This window comes from Nomascus leucogenys, chromosome 8, assembly GCF_006542625.1.
Source record: "Nomascus leucogenys isolate Asia chromosome 8, Asia_NLE_v1, whole genome shotgun sequence".
Classification (NCBI taxonomy): Eukaryota; Metazoa; Chordata; class Mammalia; order Primates; family Hylobatidae; genus Nomascus; species Nomascus leucogenys.
In genome coordinates, this window is record NC_044388.1 from 101,056,400 (window position 1) to 101,073,401 (window position 17,002).

Sequence of the window (17,002 nt, forward strand, 5' to 3'; positions counted from 1 at the left end):
CCAGCCTTATTTTACATGTCTGTTCTTAGTGACACACTGAACTGGCTGAAAAACATGAGTAACCAGTAAGATCGAATGCCCGAAAAAAATTAAATGCACGTAGATTAAATGTAGAACTGATTTCAGTTAACAAGTAAAAAAAAGAAAAAAAATTAGACATGATTGGTGTCAACAGGTTACAATTTATTAAACGATCATTTCTAGCAGTGGACTCTTGCCTCTAATCCCAGGACTTTGGGAGGCCAAGGTGCGTCTATCGGTTGAACGCAGGAGTTGGAGACCAGCCTGGTGAACACGGTGAAACCCCATCTCTATAAAAAATACAAAAAAATTAGCCAGGCGTGGTGGCATGTGCTTGTAAACCCGGCTACTCGGGAGGCTGAGGTGGGAGAATCACCTGAGCCTGGGAAGTCGAGGCTGCAGTGAGCTATGACTGTGCCACTGCACTACACTCCAGCCTGGGCATCGTGGTGAGACCCTGTCTCAAAAAAAAAAAGAAAAAGAAAAAAAAGAAAAAAGGACTCTCTTAAGGACTAACCCTGCTGTTACAGTTTCTAATTCTTGACTGAAAAAAAAAAAAAACTTTAACAATGAAAAGTAGCTTCAAAGACCTATATAGATGGCTCATTACTATTTCCTACTCCCCAACCTCTCACACCTGTAATCCCAGCACTTTCGGACGCTGAGGCAGACAGATCACGAGGTCAGGAGATCGAGACCATCCTGTCTAACACAGTGAAACCCTGTCTCTACTAAAAATACAAAAAAATTAGCTGGGTGTGGTGGCGGGTGCCTGTAGTCCCAGCTACTTGGGAGGCTGAGGAGGAGAATGGAGTAAACCCAGGAGGCAGAGCTTGCAATGAGCCAAGATCACGCCACTGTACTCCAGCCTGGGCGACAAAGCAAGGCTCCGTCTCAAAAAAAAAAAAAAAAAAGAAAAATTTTCCCCAACCTCTCCTTCAAAAGAACAAAAACAAAACAAAGAGAAAATTCCCTTTGTGAACCTTGTGAACCTAAGTAGGTTTTTCAGTTGGTTCAGTCCTATATGGATACCCTTTACCAAAATTTTAAAAGATAAAAAAACAGTTCAATGAGAATTTCAATTGCCATAATCTTAAGAGTTTCTTTTATGGGAAGAAAACCTTAATGTAACCCACATCTCCATATTTAAGAAGACTGTCATTAATAGCATATGTTTGAGGATTTTTTTTTTTTCAAGCACAGGTTTCCTTGGGTCTTGACTTTTCTATAATTCTTTCCTTATATAAAAATGTTGCCAGGCACAGTGGCTCACGTCTGTAATCCTAGCACTTTGGGAGGCCAGGCAGGAGGATCACTTTGGTCTAGGAGCTCAAAACCAGCCTGGGCAACACAGTGAGACTTCATCTCTATTAAAATTTTTTTAAAAATTAGCTGGGCATTGTGGCTCAAGCCTGCAGTCCTGGCTACTCAGGAAGTCTAGGTGGGAAAATCATTTGAGCCCAGGAGGTTGAGGCTGCAACGAGCTGTGATTGTGCCACTCCCAGCCTGGGCAACAGGACAACCCCTTATCTCAAAAAAAGTTAATGTATTCTCTCAGTTTGATAATCAGATTTCTATAGAACAGAAAGTAAAGTTAACTTGGTGTTTTATGGAAAAAAAATAGTTGACACTAATGATTATTTTAAAACTAAAATGTTTTTCCAATTGTAGACCTGAAATTTCATCTTGTTCATATGTGGGAGCCAGGAATATATTACTTAAGGTACCTGCATGGTGTTATGCAAGCAATGGTACTAGAATAATCAATTTTCCTCATCTACATCTAGCCAAGAGGTTCTCATATATGTTCAATGCTGAGCCTTGAGAAATGCCTTCCTTCCCCACTGCTTCATCATTAAGTGCTCCTAATATTACCACAGTGTCAATGAGAACCACAGCAAGAAAGAGACGGCCATCTCAAATCAGGCATTTTGAGGATGGTTTAATAAAGAGGCTTATCAAAGCTGTGGGATGGGTAAGATAGCCCAAAAGATAATGTGCTGGTAACAGTTGGCCATAAAGAGGCAAAAAGATGAAGAGGTTATAGGAAACCCAGAGAGATAAAAACTATGTCAAGAAGACAAACCAAAGGTTCAACTGAAGCTGTGATTTTTGGCCATGGGATGCAACTAAGCTGAAGAGACCCCACATGGAGAAAGGTGGGGGAAGAAACATCCTGACCACATCTTCTTTCACACATGGTTCTTTCAGGGTTCCCCACTGGCTGAACCCAACCGGATGCCAGAGGGCATTTTGAGCCCTGCTGATACAGTCTCTATCGGCATTCAGGTACACACAGAAAGGGAAGAGAGGAGGAGTGCAGAGTATATCAAGAGGGGCAAACAAAAGACATCCTGCACATTCACCAAAAAAGGGGAGGATCTGAGGTTTTCAAGTCAGTATCTAATCATAAACTGTCCTGCTTCCAAGAGGTGGTATAGCAATCAGTATATTGGTTACCAGATAAAACGTTTTCCAAACCCCAGAGACGAGACCAACAAAAATGAGACAAAAATAAAGATGAACTAACCTTTTCAAGCTGATCCATCTTTTCTGACCATTCCTAAAACAAAACAATAAAAAAGTATGGTTTCCAGTGAAGAGTATCTGTAATACCAAGATTTTCAGAAAACAAAACAACCCAACTCTTCCCAGAAAGCAACTAACCAAACAAAACAAAAAAGCCAATTAAAAAAAAATCTATAAACTTGGTTTAATATTAAGAAAGGCAAGAGTCATAAAAGTAGAAGAAAATGAACTTTATCTAAGATTCTAGAATAGAATGAATTCATGAATATAAGCCTGCAGATTTTTACTAAGCAGGGCACCCAAGAAAAGCTGTATCTGCTGTTCTGATGCAGCTTTTTGGCTTGTTCCTGGGAGTTTTGCCATGAGTACTGTTATTTCTTGGGAGTGGGTAGCTGGGACCAGCTGAGCTGAGTAATTCTGGAAATGATGTTTAGAAATTAATTCCTGAAACTGGGGGAGTAGGGGGGATCTTTTGCAGTCCCTGATAATTATTTTCCTTTTCATTTTGATTTTACCAACATGCTTTATGCCATCTGTGTAAGTCAAAAGAAAAAGAATTATGCCCTTTATTCACAAACCATAAAATAGTGGGGAAAAAAGCCCATTTGCACAAAGGCAATATCCTGATTGCCTATAATCAGAATTCATTAATTTTAGATTATTTCTTCATTTATATACATTCATACCATAGTTATCCACTAAATATTGGTAAATTGTATTTTTTCTGGCTAGTAAACGTCCTAGATGATGAACAGACACTTTAAAACCAAGCAACCAACCCACCTCCTCCAGATGAAATAAATTATACAATTTCTTAAGTGAAACATAATAAACTGTCTTAATAAATCAAAATTATCATTACAATATATTGATGCTTATCTTAAATTTAAAATGTCATCTATTATTTTGAACAAAATATACTTCATAATTACTGTAATAGCCAGTAACAGAATTATTTTCCTTCCTTGTGGTTATTCATTCAGCATCTTCCAGTGGTTGGTTCTGTTGAGATTATAGGAGTTCCCCTCTGTCCAGCTGGTTGGGATTGAAGAAACGTGGGAACAGAGGTTGGAAAAACTCTGTATACTATGGATTATGACTAGGTTAATAACATCTTCTCCAGGATAAAAGGCCAATGTTTGGGGGTTAGACTTTCAGAGAGCTTTTTAGAGGGGAGAGACCTTTTCTCTTATTTTGGGGCCTGCCATCAGATTACAGATACACTATTTCCCTTCTCAATTTGATGAAACTACACAGATGCAAGGAATGATACTCTCACATTCTGGACACATTTCATGATTAGAACTGTAAAGTTTCTTCACTTTACAAGAAACTGCCAAAGAAAACCTTAACGAACTTATAACATTTCTCTTCTCCTAGGCTATAAATATTTTCTATAGGTTATGTCATGATTTTTGAAATCATGTCACTAAGTGAAATCTTTCCACCAGTTCTGGGCAGTGCCACATATAAAATACCTGGTCCTTTCTGGCTAATGCCAAAGCCAGTCCTTCTGCCATTTTAGCTCTGTTGGCTTGGAATGTCTCATTCTGCTCTTGAAATTTCCGCATGGAAGCTGTTAACAAAGAGGCTCTATTTGAGATATGAAAACACTTCAGAAACAGCATGACAAATAGCCCATGTGATTACTTTACAACTGTCACCTAATGAAAAAGGCCAAAGTCACATAAGTGGATTGTGATACTAGGAAAAGCTGGATCCACCTCAACTTTCCAGAAGAATATTTTGGCCTTGGTAATAGATCACAGTTTTTGTTTGTTTGTTTCCTTATTGTTTTTGTTTTTTGTAATAGACAAGTATATATATTTAGAAAGATGCCAAAAGGTAACTTTTTAAATGGTACAATGATAGAACACTGAGTTAGGTAGGTTGCCAGAAAACATCAAAGCTGATGCTAAGTTGATGGCTACTACCACTTTATCAGAATTAAAAAGAAAAACAAAAATCAAAACAAACAAACAAAAAACCTTTCTTTTACTTTATTTTCCTTAAAAGTTTTAGTACATATCAACAAAAAACATAACTTTCTACTTCTACTAACATCTTTCTTGGATGGTACCCAAAGAACATATGATTGAGGGTAGACTACACAGAATGTATGCTTTATTGCTCAGGGAGTGATGACAGGGATTTCTCCCAGTTACTCAACACAGCAGTAATGAAGCTGTGGTGAGAACCCATTTCCTAATCCAGACCTAAGGGATAGGTACTAGATTTTATTAAAACCTGAGGGTAGCCTAAATAAAGGGGTCAACTGGATAGAGACAAGCTGATACACATAATGACCTACTCCTAAGAGTCATGCCCATAAGCCAACATAAATAAAACTTGTATACTTATAAATTATCAGCCAAATGTTTTATCAACCTGATTAAGAAGTATACTACTTATAAAATAAAGATTTGTGCTTTCAAGAAGGACAAACTTAACCATATACTATTGTTTCATTTCAAAAAACTAAACCTTGAAAAGATTGAAAAAAGCAGGAAAAAAATACGTACAATCCTGGTGTTTTTCTAATGCAATTTCAAGCTTCTCTTTTATCTTCTGCAAGTTTCGGACCTGTTCAGCATAGTCTTGGGTGAGGAGGGTGACGCACATACCAGAAATGGACAAACATCAGGAAAGGAAGTTAATTAAACAAAAAAATGAATGGAAATGATGATGATTTTCTTAACCTGAAAACCATTCCTGTTAAGGCAAGCTAGGCAGACAGCCTCCCATTAACAATGAACAACACAGGAAAACAAGTATAGTACAAACTATCCATGGTGTATAAATGGTGAGTACAAAAAGGCAAGTTTGTTTAGCCTTGATAGAAAACAAGAATTAGGCTTAGCCTGGTGATCAGAAATGTCCTGCTATGAAAAACACAGATTTATCTCATGACTTAATTTCAAATCTGTTTCCACTTCCTTTTCCAGCCTTAGCAGTAGGACAGATCAAAGTGAACTCACTAAACAGCTCGCTTATAGTCCACACAACTCAAGAACAGTAGTTAGGGCAATAACAAACACCTTAGGTGCCGCATTGTCTTTATAGTGATAGCACTTAATTCTCTAAAAAAGTGAGCTCCCTTTCTACACAGGAACTTGGTAACCTATGCCATATTAAATGTGAATGTCAGAATTAATTATCTAGGTGGCCAAAGAAGATAGTTAGGGTTTAGTGAAAACATAGACAGTAGCTCAAATCCCAACTCTGTCAGTCCTTAGCTGGGGACCTTAAGCAAATTATTGGTCCTGTAGTATTAGTTTCTTCATATATTAAATGATGATATTAATTGTATCTACCACAAAAGATGCATTAGATAATAAAACATTTTACGTGCCTTAAGTGCTTCGCACACAGTGCTCAATAAAATGTAGCTGTTATTGTTGTTACTGTGACTATTATTACTCATACTAAAACTGTACGACAATACTCAGGACAGAGTGGGCCCAATAAACATCAGCCCTCTTCCCTGTCCCTTCTCTAATGTAAGTCAAGCTCAACTATTCTTCCTACCATATGGGGAAGGTACATATGTTATTTTATAACTCTCTCTCCAACATTAAACAAATGTAAAATTACTTTACCTCTGTTACTGATATTATTTATGGGTAGGAGTAACAGGATAGCCGCAATTAAGTTTAAAGCAGATGGAATTAAGACTCTAGCATCAAATAAATCTGGGTTTGGATCCCAGCTCTACCACTTACTACTTGTGAGGACTTAACCTTGCTAAGCCTAATAAGGCTCTAGTGAGGACAAAATAATTAACTGGTAGTTGTGAGCTATGCTATGAACCTTTGATAACTACACAAATACAAATACTTCACATACAATTTGGTGAATTTGGGTCTGATAGCTACACAAATATAAATATTTCACATACCACTTGGTGAATTTGGGTCTGCTGTTTTACTCCAATAAAATGGGCATTAAAAGGCCAAGGGACAAAAAGAGACACAGAAGCCATCAGCCACTTTACAGGATGAAGCTTTCCAAATGTATCCACTGGCAGAAACCAAAATAATAACTCAAAATTCTATCACGACCATGCCCTCCTCAGGCAAAGGATATAATGGGAGCTGTGTAAATTGTAAACTGCACACAAAAGACATAATGAGAGTGACACCTTCTATGCAGGTGCTGAAGTCAGAAATACCACTGAAAAGTGGCCCAAAGACCTACAACAACACTTACACAGGTGGTATGAGCTGCAGGAAGTGGCAACACAGCACCAGTCTCTCTCTGGTGCTGATGAATCCAATATCTGTCAGCCATTCCCTTTAAATACTAACCCTATCCCTTTCCACCTGAAAGCAGGCTATGCTAATGGTGGAAGATGGTCAACTCTATTGTACATATATTATCTTTTATTTCCATGGCTAGAAACCTCAGGAGCAGAAAAATTTTTTTAATAAACTTTCAAATTCAGTTTTGAATTTACACTATTTAGTACACTAACAGAAGAGGGTATACTTGCTCCTTTCTAAAAAGATCAAAATGATATGTGAAAATAACTATAAAGTCATCCTATATGGCTATTTTATAGGAAGAGAGTCAAGCAAGGCAAGTTTCCTGTTGTTTGCTTTTTATGAGTTCTCAGACATACCAGAAAGTCTGGCCTCTAACTTCCGTATCTGTTCATTCCTTCTCAGGAGCTGGGATGAAAGATCTTCTCTGGAGCTGCTTCCATCGGAAGCCTGTTGAGGTAGACACAAGGAAGGTCGTATTCATATATGTGTGAGACCACAATACTGAGCCAGAAAGTGACAAGTCTTATTTTAGGTTTGGTTACACTTTAATTAATTGTAATCACTGAAAAGCTGGGCCTAGTTTCTCTACCTGGAAAGTGGAAGCAACACTTTCTTCCTTTTATAAAGTGAAGGAGAGAGGAGATGCTAAACAGATCAATTGTATGTGTACACAGGCTACTGAAATAAATAATAGTAAATAGATCCATTATTACAGCAAGTATATAATACAAAAACTATATTTGCCATGATAAAAAAATCACTTTATCTTTCCAAAAGTAAAGTCCTGGGATAAAGAGGGTGGGAGTTCTTTAGGGATCAAAAGCTGGTCTATGACTACGAATCTTTCACCAATATTGATAAAGTTTCAGTATCTTCATCTATAAAACAAACGGATATCAATCTAAAACTCTAACTTGCATCACAGACTTCAGCAGATAATATGCATTCAACAAACCAATATATTAATGAGGCATACATTTTCCCCAACAAACCAGATTATTTTAAAATAAATGAATACTACTATTACTATAGGCACTGCTTGCGATTGCTAATAACTCAGTTTTTAAAATCTCTTTTACTTTTCGTTATACAATTTTTCAAAATATAGAAAGGGAGAGAGATTCGTCTAAAGAATGCTCTCCATCTACTTTCACAATTGCTGATGCTTTCCCTTATTTGCTTCATCAATTTTTACTTTTCTGAAGTAATTTAAATAACAGACATCATGACATTTCATCCTAAATACTCTAAAAACTAAGGCTATTTCTCTTCATAGGCAACATATGATTATCATTCCTAACAAAAAATACTAACATCCAGTCCTTAATCATGTTTCCCATTGTATCCCCGAAATGTTTTTAAAGATTATTCAATAATTCACCTCAAATATTCATCTACATGTCCAGCCACTTGCCCATCCAATATGTACTGAGTCAGGACAGTGGACAGTTAAGAGGAGAGTCTCTGGTGTCAGAAGACCTTGCTTCAGGTTCCAGCTTTACCACTTATGAGCTGTAAGAACTTAGGCTCATTATTCAACTTCTCTGTGCACTGGTTTCCTCATTTGCAATCTGCGATAACAAATAGCATTTGCCTCACAGAGCTGTGATGAGGATTAAGTAAATCAATACTTGTCAAATTCCTAAAACAAAGCCTGGCACGTATTAGCTTTAATATGTGTCATCTATTACCAGTTGTCTTAGTCTGTTTGAGCGGCTATAATGAAATGCCATAAAGTGTGTGACTTATAAACAACAGAAATGTATTTCTCACAGTTCGGGAGCCTAGGAAGTCCAAAATTAAGGTGCCAGCTGAAGGGCAACAGGCTAGTTAGAGACGACACCGGTGGCAGCCAAGAGATCTTTATTGGAGGCTCAGCGTGCGAGAAGAGGAAGAGAAGGGGAGAGAGAGAGAGAGAGAGTTGCTGGGGCTGAGTATTTATGTCCTTTAGGGTGCTGTGGTGATTGGTGATTAGTCGGAGGGCGGGACCTCGGGGCTAGCAGGAGGTGTTTCCTTTTGATTGGGTGCTTATTTGGCGGGCTGTGCTTGGCGGGTTTAGGGGGCGCCAATTGGAGGGGGAAGAACCCGGAACCGATGCCTAAGATGGCGTCTTTGATTTATCCAACACCAGCCGATTTGGTGTCTAGTGAGGACCCACTTTCTGGTTCATACATGACACCTTCTAGCTGTGCCCTCACATGGTGGAAAGGGCAAGGCAGCTTTCTGGGGCCTCTTTTGTAAGAGCACTAATCCCATTCATGAGGGTTCCTCCCTCATGAGCTAATCATCTCGGAGATGATTCACCTCCTCATTCCATCACTCTGGTGATTAGGTTTCAATATATCAATTTTTGGGGACACAAACATTCAGACCACAGCACTAGCAGTATAAGAAGCTGTTATGATTATTACTGTTAGTGAGACATCCTATGTCTCACTACTGTGCTAAGCACTAGGAATAGTGGTGAAACAAAGAGCTCCTATCCAAATTAACAGCAGCAGCAGCAACAGAAGCTAATTATGAAATGCTTAGAGCCAGACACCATGCTAAGTGCTTTACATTCTACGCAGAAGAACTGACATTACAGGCCTCAGACTGTTATCCTTAGAAAGCCCTGCTTTTAAGGTTGGTCCATGGCTGGCATCTGGGAACTTAGATTTTGGGAGGGTTCCCATCATTCTGTTAAGAACGGCTCATTGTGCCTAAAACGTTTGTGCAAAAATATGGGTTTACGCTGAATACCTGCTTTCCTTCTGGAGTCTGGATTATTTATTTATTTATTTATTTAGACAGAGTCTTGCTCTGTCACCCAGGCTGGAGTGCAGTGGTACAATGTTGGCTCACTGTAACCTCTGCCTCCTGGGTTCAAGCGATTCTCCTGCCTCCTGAGTAGCTGGGACTACAGGTGTGTGCCACCATGCTCAGCTAATATTTGTATTTTTAGTAGAGACAGGGTTTTGCCATGTTGGCCAGGCTGGTGTCAAATTCCTGACCTCAACTGATCCACCTGCCTTGGTCCCCCAAAGTGCTGCGATTACAGGTATGAGCCACCCCGCCCGGCCTGGATTCTGGAATTTCGATACATAGTAGGCAGAGGGTATTCACAGGACCAGCCCCCAATAAAAAGCCTGGACACTGAGTCTCTAATGAGCTTCCCTGGTAGACATTTTACATGTGTTGTCACAACTCATTGCTGGGAGAATGGAGTGTGTCCTATGTAATTCCACTGGGAGAAGAAACTTGGAAGCTTGCACCTGTTTCCTCCAAGCTTTTCTCCATGCACGTTTTCCCTTTGCTGACTCCGTTTTAGATCCTTTCACTGTAATAAATGATAGCAGTGAGTAAAACTATATGGTGAGTCTTGTGAGTCCTCCTAGTGAATAATCAAATCTGGGGATGATCTTGGGGATCTTTGACACACATACTTTAATAAAGATGGATACAGTTCCTATCCCCATTTTATAGATGTGAAAAATAAGGCAAGGAAAAATGAAGAAACTTGCCCAAAGTCACATAATAATAATAGAGCAGATACGACTCTATAACCTGACCTGAGTTCCTAAGGGCTACACTTCACTTATTGCCTTTCATGAAACTCCCAGTTCAGTGGAAGAGACAAACAATCAAATAATCAATAATAATGCAATACAGCAGGTGCTATTACAGAGGTTAGCAGAAGACAAGGCACCAAACAGCCAGCAGGGGTGAAGGGTAGGGGGCTGCCAGAGGAGAAGGTCAGGTCAAGGGAGTTTGCTGGAGGTAACATATGAGCTGAGTCTTAAGACGCACAAGAGTCTGTCAGAGGAATGCAGGAGTGAAAGGGGAGATGAGACATTCTAGAGACAGGAAATAGCATGTGCAAAAATTGTAGGCATGAAAGAATGTGGTCCATTCTAGAAAGTGCAATAAGTTCAATCTGGCTGTGGCACAGGGTGTAAGAAAGTACAGTGAGATAATGCTGGCCACGTAAGCTGAGAGAAGACCATGACAGTTTACCATTATGCTATAATAATGAGTTTGTACTGCATCCTGAAAATGATGGGGAAGCCACTGAGTTTTATGAGTTTTAAGTACTGGAGAGACATAAACAGAGCTGCTTTTAGAAAGATCACTTGGGGCTGTGCACAGTGGCTAGCACCTGCAGTCCCAGTACTTTGGGAGGCCAAGGTGGGCAGATCGTTTGAGCCCAAGAGTTCGAGACCAGCCTAAGCAACATGGCAAAACTCCGTCGCTACAAAAAAATACAAAAATTAGCTGGGTGTGGTGGCACGTGCCTGTAGTCCCAACTACTCAAGAGGCTGAAATGGGAGAATCGCTTGAGCCCAGGAGGTTAAGGCTGCAGTGGGCTGTGATCGGGCCACTGCACTCCAGCCTGGGTGACAGAAAGAGATCCCTGTCTCAAAGGAAAAAAAAAGTCACTTTGGGGACAGGGAACCCAGATAGACTACAAGTTTGTCCCAGAAAGAAAGGCAGCTTGAAATCAAATGATAGTATAGGTTGAGTATCTCCTGCCCAAACAGGTTAGGATCAGAAGTGTTCTGGAGTTTGGATTTTTTCAGATTTTGGAATATCTGCGTATACATAATATAATATTTTGGGGATGGGACCCAAGTGTAAACATGAAATTATGTTCCATATACGTTTTATACACATAGCCTGAACATAATTTTATACAATATTTTAAATAATATGCATTAAACAAAGTTGTGTTAAGTATTTATGTGTAAATTTTCCACTTGTGGCCATGTGGGCGCTCAAAAAGTTTAAGATTTTGGAGTATGTCAGATTTCAAATTTTCAGATTAGGGATGCTTAACCTGTGCTAGTAAATGTACTACTAGAAGATGGAGTAGGGAGGCAAGTTTGAGACACTGAAGAAATGAATGCTGCCTGTAATCCTAGCACTTTGGGAGGCCGAGGCAGGAGGATTGCCTGAACTCAGCGGTTCGAGACCAGACTGGGCAACACGGTGAAACCTCATCTCTACTAAAAATACAAAAAATTAGCCGAGTGTGACGGTGTGCGCCTGTAGTCCCAGCTACTTGGGAGGCTGAGTGAGGCAGGAGAATTGCTTGAACCCAGGGTCCAGCCTGGGAGACAGAGGAAGACTCTGTCTCCAAAAAAAAAAAAAAGGAAAAAAGAAATAGAAGCCATAATACATGTTGACTGATTGGACACCAAGAAGTGAAAGGAGGGAAGAGTCTAAAATACCTCCAGGGTTTCTGGCTGGTGACTTGGGAAGATGAAGGTGCACATTTGGAGATGGAAATAATGAATTCAATTTTGTTCATTTAGAATTTGAGATGCCACAGAGGAGGCATCTGTCTGGAGAAATATATGCAGTTGGATATAAGGGTCTGGAGATAGGAACTGAGGATCAGGCTGTATTAAGTTCAAAACTTAAGAAATCCCAAAATAAAGTACTTCCTGAATCCGGGTCAATCTCTGTATTTGGAATACATTACTAAATAAAAGACTTCATTTAGCATGTCAGCATGAAGGCAAAGCAGGTCCTTCTGTCATAGAACCCAGCCTTAAAACTACATCCTTCAGCCCGATGCTCAAATGTGTGCTTATATTTCCTCTTAAATATAGGAACCAGTGATAATGTAGATCTGGTAATCTTATTGCTCCATCCCGATAACCTAATAGCTTCTGCCATGTAATCTGACCTGGGATCCAGGCAGTATAAGAAAGCAGGAGGAAGACTCATCTGACAATGGAAACAACTTAAATGTCTATCGCCAGGAGAAGACAGAGATTAAATGTGGCCTTTTCAAATGCTGGGATCTTTTTTTTTAAAAAAAAATCTTTAGAGACAGAGTCTTGCTCTGTTGCCTAAGCTGGAGTACAGTGGCACGATCATAGCTCACTACAATCTCAAACTCCTGGGCTCAAGCGATCCTCTTGCCTCTGCCTCCCAAGAAGCTAGGACTACAGGCATACCACCACCGACCTGGCTAATTAAAAAAAAAAAAAAAAAAAAAAAAAAAAAAAAACTTTTGTAAAGATGCGGTCTTGCTATGTTGCCCAGGCTGGTCTTGAACTTCTGGCCTCAAGCACTCTTCCGCCTTAGCTTCCCAAAGCATTGGGATTACAGGTGTGAGCTTCTATGTCCAGCCTGGAATCTTATACAGCAGCAAAAATAAATGAACCACAGCTTCCTGTAACATGAATGCATTTTATAAGCATGTTGAATTAAATTTTAAAAAAGGAAATCCAAGAAGTCTACAGTGTGCAACTTTTGTAACTTCAAAAACAACCAGTATTAAATAATAAATTGTTTATGAATACATACATATCTGGTAAGATATTTTAAAAAGCAAGTAAATGAAAAATACAAAATTTAGAATAGTGGTTATGCTATCCTAAATTGGGTAGAGGAAATTGGAAGAAACATATAAGTGGCTTAACAGAATTGATAATGTTCTATTTCTTCAGATGAGTGATAGATTTACTTTATGCTTTATACTTTACATATATATTATATACATTCTTTTATATATATCCAGCATTATAAATGAGTTTTAAATAAATTTATTGCCAAGTGTGGTGGCTCACTCCTGTAATCCTAGCACTTTGGGAGACCGAGGCCAGCGGATCACGAGGTCAGGAGTTCGAGACCAGCCTGGCCAACATAGTGAAACTGTCTCTACTAAAAATACAAAAATTAGCTGGACGTGGTGGCTGGTACCTGCAGTCCCAGCTACTCAGGAGGCTGAGGCAGCAGAATCGCTTGAACCCAGGAGATGGAGGTTGCAGTGAGCCGAGATTGTGCCGCTGCACTCCAGCCTAGGTGACAGAGCGAGACTCTATCTCAAAAACAATAAACAAAAAACAAAAAACAAAAAAAAGTTAGCCGGGCATGGTGGTGGGCACCTGTAGTCCCAGCTACTTGGGAGGCTGAGGCAGGAGAATTGCTTGAACCCAGGAGACGGAGAATGCAATGAGCTGAGATCATGCCACTGCACTCCAGCCTGGCTGACAGAGTGAGACTCTGTCTCAAAAAAAAAAAAAAAAAAAAAAGAAATTTATCTAACTTAAGAGGATCCTGTCATATGCAAAAGCCACACTTTATTTTTTAAGCATGACACTTCCCTCATATAGCAACATCTTCACTTTTTGAAATCTTATAGCCACAAATGTATTTTACTAATAAGAAACATATTGTAGACCGGGCATGGTGGCTCACGCCTGTAATCCCAGCACTCTGGGAGGCCGAGGTGGGCGGAACGCCTGAGCTCAGGAGTTTGAGACCACCCTGGGTAACATGGTGAAAACCTGTCTCTACTAAAATACAAAAAATTAGGCAGGCACGGCGGAACACGCCTGTAGTCCCAGCTACTCGGGAGGCTGAGGCACGAGAATTGCTTGAGTCCCAGAGGCAGAGGTTGCGGTGAACCGAGATCAGGCCACAGCACTCCACTTTGGGCTACAGAGTGAGAGTCTATCTCAAAAAAAAAAAAAAAAGGAAAAGAAAAAAGAAAAAAAGAAACATACTGTAATCACTGGTGCCATCTTTCCATCAATCATCCCAATACAACAATGCACTCTGGCTAACCCCATACCACAACTCAGAGACCTTGTTAAGCAGCAATGACTTAGTTGTTATATAAGTATATATGTCTGCAATGAAAACAGGCCCAGACATTTTCAGAAATGAAATGCAAAAGAAGATGTACAAGGTATATAGATGGAAAAACAGTACAAGAGGACACTGGAGAGAATATGGAGAGGAACTCACAGAAAAATAAGGAAAAAAAATAGAGTACCTTAACATTTACAAACCAAACATTAACAAAAAGGTACCTCAGAGTAAGAATCAGATGTACAGGCTCTTATACAGCTATAAACCATGAAAGGTATGAAATAATCAAGCAATTTAAAATATTTATTGGAAGAATTCCCTGCAAAAGTATCTTTATTTCTTAAGTAAAGGTACTTACAAAGTCATCTCCTGAGTCAGCTCCCATTGAGGCAACTGATTCCTTGCTCACAGACCGTGGGATCCTAGTAGCACCTCCTGACCTCTGAGCAACAGCAGTCTCTTCTGCAATTTTCTTCTTCAGTTTTGCAAACATGTTTGCTGTGTGGCTATCCTGCACGGATGACGAGCTCTCAGTAGTCCCGGTGCCTGTGATCAGGATTCAGACACAGGCGCCTACAAAGTTTCAGACATCCAAGCTAGCTGCATTCCCACTTAAATGTGGGCCAAGGGCTTATGGCAACACAGGATCTATAAATCAGATGAAAGAGACAGTTCAAAAGTTAAACACTGGAAAGATTTCACATCTGAGTTGTTAAGTATTAGATTTCAAAATTAAGTTTCATAACTTACATGTACACTTATAGAACACGATTACTAAACATTTAAAAAGCACTCAGGTGCTACATATGCATATACAGATGAAGAAACCCAGTCTCAAGGAGATGAAGTAACCTACCAAAGATTGTGTGGCTAAGTGGCAGGGTTGGTATTTGAACAGAGGACTCTGATTCACAAATCTCTACATTTTTTTTTAATTACAACATGTTGGCTATGACATATAACACACTTGGTAAAATTTCCCAGAGCAGACATCAACATCACATATTCATGACTTAATGATTTCAAATCCTTCCTCCAATAAGCCTAACTACAGTTTAGTGTTCTTTTTTTAAGTTGAAGGCAAAAATGCATGTAATTCAATTCATATGTAATTCAATATTCAATATGTAATTCAATACGTAAAAAGTGTAATATCCTACTGTTTCAGGATGGTTTGCAATCAACTGTCCAACAGGAAAAGCTGGTAACAGAAAACAGAGGACAAGCCAGACAACTCTATTATGTAAGTATCTGATATCCTTGAACATTTTCTGGAGACGCTGTGTGGTTTTGAGTTTGATAAAATTACCTCCAATCAGTTTCTTTTCTTTTTTTTTTTTTTGAGATGGAGTTTCACTCTTGTTGCCCAGGCTAGAGTGCAATGGCACGATCTCGGCTCACAGCAACCTCCACCTCCCGGGTTCAAGCAATTCTCTTGCCTCAGCCTCCCGAGTAGCTGGGATTACATGAATGCGCCACCACGCCCGACTTATTTTGTATTGTTAGTAGAGATGAGGTTTCTCCGTGTTGGTCAGGCAGGTCTCAAACTCTTGACCTCAGGTGATCCACCTGCCTTGGCCTCCCAAAGTGCTGGGATTACAGGCATAAGCCACGGCGCCCGGCCTCACAGTTTCTTTTCTTAAGAATGTTTGACATGATATTCAAAGTAAGATTCAAAAATCTTTTCCTCCTAATGGTGTATAAAACACTAATATTCTGGTTCCAACCTTAACTTTCCATGTTTTGTGGAGGATACCTAAGCTCTGCTCTGAGATACACAAATGCCATCTTACCACTTCAGATCCTCCATTAAGGCTGTACAATTCTTCAGAAACTTTACTTTCAATGTGTGTAAACCACTTACTCACCTGGCTTATCTACTAGATTTAAAACAGCTTGGAGGTCAAAGCATTCTGTCCTGCATGAAGACAAAGATAAAATGCATTGGGTATTTCTTTTCAAGTGTGTGGCCAAAATGTTGAGTGGGGATAGGGGGAGAAGTGAAGGAAGAGGAGGGACAAAAGAAGGATTAAAGGGGGTAAGAAAACCTGTCACAACTCTCAATGGGATACCCTCCCTAACGCTGATCTCCTATGAATTTGTTATTTGCCTAAGAGCTTCACTTACAAGCGCATAGAACAGAATTGATCACCGCAGCGGGTGCCTAAATTCACTTCTTCCTGGGAGCCCTGAGCAAAACAATTTGAATGAGGTTAAGTTTTCCTGGAGCCAGTATTTATTTCTCAGTTGATTACTACACTCACATACTGTTTACCTGGCCAGACCCTGGGCTGTCTGGTCACGGATTTGTACTGAGAAAAAGCAAGGCAAAATTGGGTAAAGACAGATGCCTAACCCCTACGGAGGCAGGCAGGTGCCTGCCACGGCAGTTTGGATCTCACTCCCTCAGGCTCCCTCCAGCCCCGCCCGTGCTTTGGACTGTCAAAGAAAGGAAGGATCCAACATCTCTCCCATTTGACAGCAGGGAAACTGAGCCCTAGAGAGGAGGAGCGACTTGTCCAAGGTCGCGCACGGAGGAATCCCGGAACCCTAGGCTCCAGACTCCCAGGCCGGGGCAGCCCGCCTCCGCCCCCACTCTC

At 40.0% G+C, this 17,002-nt stretch overlaps 1 protein-coding gene across 6 annotated transcripts in view; it reads right to left on the reverse strand.

Annotated features, from left to right (window-relative positions):
- The window catches only part of GOLGA1 (golgin A1), a 62,987-nt gene that overhangs the window by 45,708 nt on the left and 277 nt on the right, over positions 1–17,002 (reverse strand). For 5 of the 6 annotated variants that reach the window (XM_030817806.1, XM_030817807.1, XM_030817802.1 and 2 more), the window contains exons 2-7: positions 16,271–16,320; positions 14,761–15,050; positions 7,172–7,262; positions 5,073–5,147; positions 4,029–4,126; positions 2,552–2,584 (exon numbers count right to left, since the gene is read on the reverse strand). In XM_030817806.1, coding sequence (XP_030673666.1) covers positions 2,552–2,584; positions 4,029–4,126; positions 5,073–5,147; positions 7,172–7,262; positions 14,761–14,895 — 432 coding nt within the window. In that variant the 5' untranslated portion in view covers positions 14,896–15,050; positions 16,271–16,320. Of the gene's footprint in view, positions 1–2,551; positions 2,585–4,028; positions 4,127–5,072; positions 5,148–7,171; positions 7,263–14,760; positions 15,051–16,270; positions 16,944–17,002 lie in introns of those variants that run through there. The other variant, XM_030817805.1, reaches the window with a different exon arrangement.